Source organism: Penaeus monodon, chromosome 15, assembly GCF_015228065.2.
Source record: "Penaeus monodon isolate SGIC_2016 chromosome 15, NSTDA_Pmon_1, whole genome shotgun sequence".
NCBI classification, from domain to species: domain Eukaryota; kingdom Metazoa; phylum Arthropoda; class Malacostraca; order Decapoda; family Penaeidae; genus Penaeus; species Penaeus monodon.
The window spans coordinates 27,648,370-27,651,684 of NC_051400.1; the positions used below are offsets into that span (position 1 = coordinate 27,648,370).

At 41.5% G+C, this 3,315-nt stretch overlaps 1 protein-coding gene across 1 annotated transcript in view; it reads right to left on the bottom strand.

The window, feature by feature from the left end:
- Positions 1-3,315, bottom strand: part of LOC119582288 (midasin-like) — a gene marked incomplete in the record, with an annotated part of 28,200 nt that overhangs the window by 7,256 nt on the left and 17,629 nt on the right. Inside the window, 1 exon segment of the mRNA XM_037930506.1 lies at positions 1-3,192. Coding sequence (XP_037786434.1) covers positions 1-3,192 — 3,192 coding nt within the window.

The following is a 3,315-nucleotide window of genomic DNA, read 5'->3' on the forward strand; positions in this document are numbered from 1 at the left end:
GAATCATTTAAGTTTATGCCCTCCAGATCATCAAACTCATCATCAAAGGAAGGAAAAGCTTCAGAGAATTCTCTTTCAATGCTTTCTTCTTCTGTCTCTGATGCAGCCATAGTCCGGTCCTTATAACGATATAGGCTCTCCTTCTCTTGTGCTTTCAGAGCTTTTTCCTCTTCCTGATGGCGCCAGATTGTTGTGACTTGTTCCAGTAAATGCATGATCATCTGAACAGCCTTCCTGTCTAAACAGGCTTGAGTCAAAGTTGTACTGAACAGGTCTAGAAGTACAGATCGTAGTACCAACGTACTAAGAAGCTTTGCCTGACCAGGATACTCATCCTCTGGAAGCAAAACAGCTACAGTCTGCTTCACTTCCATCTGCTTACTTAGCTGCTTCAAGGGGTCTAAAGGCTCTCGGGAAACAGGGAATGAAGAATACTGGGCCAAACTCTCAGTTACATTTGTGCCACAACTAGCACTGACCCTCTGGATACGGGCACGTGTCACTAGGAGACGCAATGCCTCACAGGACATGGTGACAGACTGAAGTAGTGGGTAAGTTATGTCTCGATAAAGAGGATACTGGCGGACCATTTGCTTAACAAAATTATCACAGGAAGAGAGCATAACATCTACCATCAATATGGTTTTGTCCTCAATTGAACTTTCTTTACACTTCAGCCCAACCAATAACTGCTTAAATTTCTCAATATAGAAAACAGTAGACAGAAAATGATGAATGTCTTGTTTTAGCTGAGGATACGTTGGTGGGTCTGGTCTGTATGCTACCTTCTGGTTTAGTTTATGAGATTCATCTTTCAAATACTCATGCCTTTCTTTCATTAGTGTTCCATGCGGATGAGAAAGTCTTAGAGGAGCATTACCTAAACCACCTTGCAAACATTCACACCAGTCTGCTAACATCATATTGGACTGCAAGTCATCCATTTCTTCTTCATAATACCTCAAGAGAAAGCACACACGTTGAGCAGAGTCCACTGGCTCCATGTAAGCCAACAAGCTTGTGCGGAACATCCCCACAGCCAAAACAGCATGGGCTGCTAGAACAGATTTGGTTTGCCAATCACTGCTGCACTTCTCAAGTTCAACAACACTATCTGCAATTTCAAGAAGCAGTTCCTTGCAATTTTCAGGTATAAAACTAAGGCTTGAATCTGCAAGTTTCACTGCAAGACTTGATGCAGTTTGCAAGTCAGAAACACCAACATTAGATGGCATGTCAATATGACAAATGAAAGCTAGAGTGCTTAAAGTAGAAGCTATGTAAGCAAGAGCAGCTCTTGTAAATGATGCTTCATAGCTGGAATCTGGATCAGTTAGACATGTCCAGTTACTCCAGAGAGTGGAACGAGTTGACTGTAACTGAGAAACCTTTTCTATGTGAAGTCCAACAGCAACCTCTTCTATAATGTTTTCATTTCCACTACCTGGACTGTTGTTGCCTGTTGACAGAATGTATGTAAGCTGACATGCAGATGGATGATAGAGATGTGCATGTCTATCTTTTTCATTTTCTTGATCATCTTCTGATGAATGAAGTGTGTATTCTAAGAAAGAGTATGTCTTATTAAATGCAGTGCTTTGTCTCATTGTCAAGTAGTAGTGAGTGTCAACTGCAGTGCCTGATTGGACCCCTGGACAAGATAGAATGGATGCCATTTCTTTAAACACTCCAGGGGCAACACACAACATATCTGAAATATGTTTGGGGATCTCATTACTAATTCTTCCCAAAGACAGTCCTATTAGGGCCAAATAGTCTTGCAATGGCCAAGTCTGAATAGTAAGGACAGTCAGATCCACATCTTTGGATGTGAGTAGCCTTTCATTCTGCAGGCATTTACTGTTTATCATACTTTCCAAGGTATCAATTCGAACATCTACATGATCAGCTATCTCACTGCTACAACCACCAACCTCTACTGCTCTCTGCATCAGTGACTCTCGTGTTTCAATTCCAAGTTTGGAAGCCATAAACAAGTTTACTTTGTGTTTATCTGCAGCTGGGGCTACTGAATCAATAAGACTCATCAGTTTAGCTTGGGCATCTGACACAAATGGTGAAATGAATGGAGCTGGCGCCATATGAGATCGAAATTCTGCAGCCAGTTTGTGAAGTGTCCCAAACTCCTTCTCAAAAATGGTTTGCATCTGACTTACTATGCTCTTCAATTTTGCTGAAGCTATTTCATTCCAAGTTTCAGGGATTTTCTTCAATAAATACTGATCAATCCACTCCCAGTGTAAGGTCAGCTGAGGCAAAAACAAATGAAACCTGGACTTTTCAATGACTTTAGAACAGAGCTTAGTCAGGCGGTCTTGCCAGTGAAGGGAACTCGCTAAGTGACACCATTCGAGATCTGTGAGAGGCACCTGAGTATTATCGGTGAGGGCTGAGACGAGCTGATCGATGCCCTTTAAGAATGGATATAGCAATGGAATTGAGGGATGATGAATCAGGTGTTTCCCTGCACGACCCTTGCTGATAGATTCAGAAATCTCTAATAGTGTCATGGCATCCATTTTTTTCTTCTCATTTTCTTTCTTGTCCTCAGGATTTTCTTCAAAATACTGATTCACACTTTTCCATATCCATACTTTTGATTTGTTTGCAAGACTTTCGACATCAACTTCTGACTTGTTACATTCTTGCACTTCTAGAGAATGTACGTTGAAACGTGGATCAACAGCTAGGAAATTTCCCAAACAAGCTTGTAAGGTTTCAGATGCTTTGCACACTTTCTGTGAAACAATGGACTGTAAAACAGACACCACCAACTCCCCAAGAGGATTTGCTTTCTGAGGAAGCTTGCTGATTAGCTTCATCAGCAATTTGTGGATCATTTGCCAGTTGTCCAGAGGTGTCAAGGTCAGAATGAGAGCTATGCAATTCTTTACACTGTTTGGCATTGCAGGGAGAGGACAGGCTGCCGGCAGGGTTTCTGTACTGCATGCCTCTGCAGATTCTGGATATATCTGAGCCAGAATGATGGAATGTAGAAGTGATGAAAGCACCTTTGCATGTGCTAAGCTGCTTCCTCCACTCAGCCTGCATACACTCAGGGTCTGATGCTCATATAGAGGCCAAGGAAGGTTCATGGATTTTTCCAAGAAGTCTGGCATTACATGTAGAATATGATTGATTTCCTCCTGTAACTGTGCCTTTCCTTGAGATCTGTTGGATATTGCAACAAAATGTAAAAATACATAATTCCATACATGAGTCATGATAACATATAGAAGTACAGTACAGAACTATCATGACTATTAGGCATATCATGAGAACAGAAGTAACTAT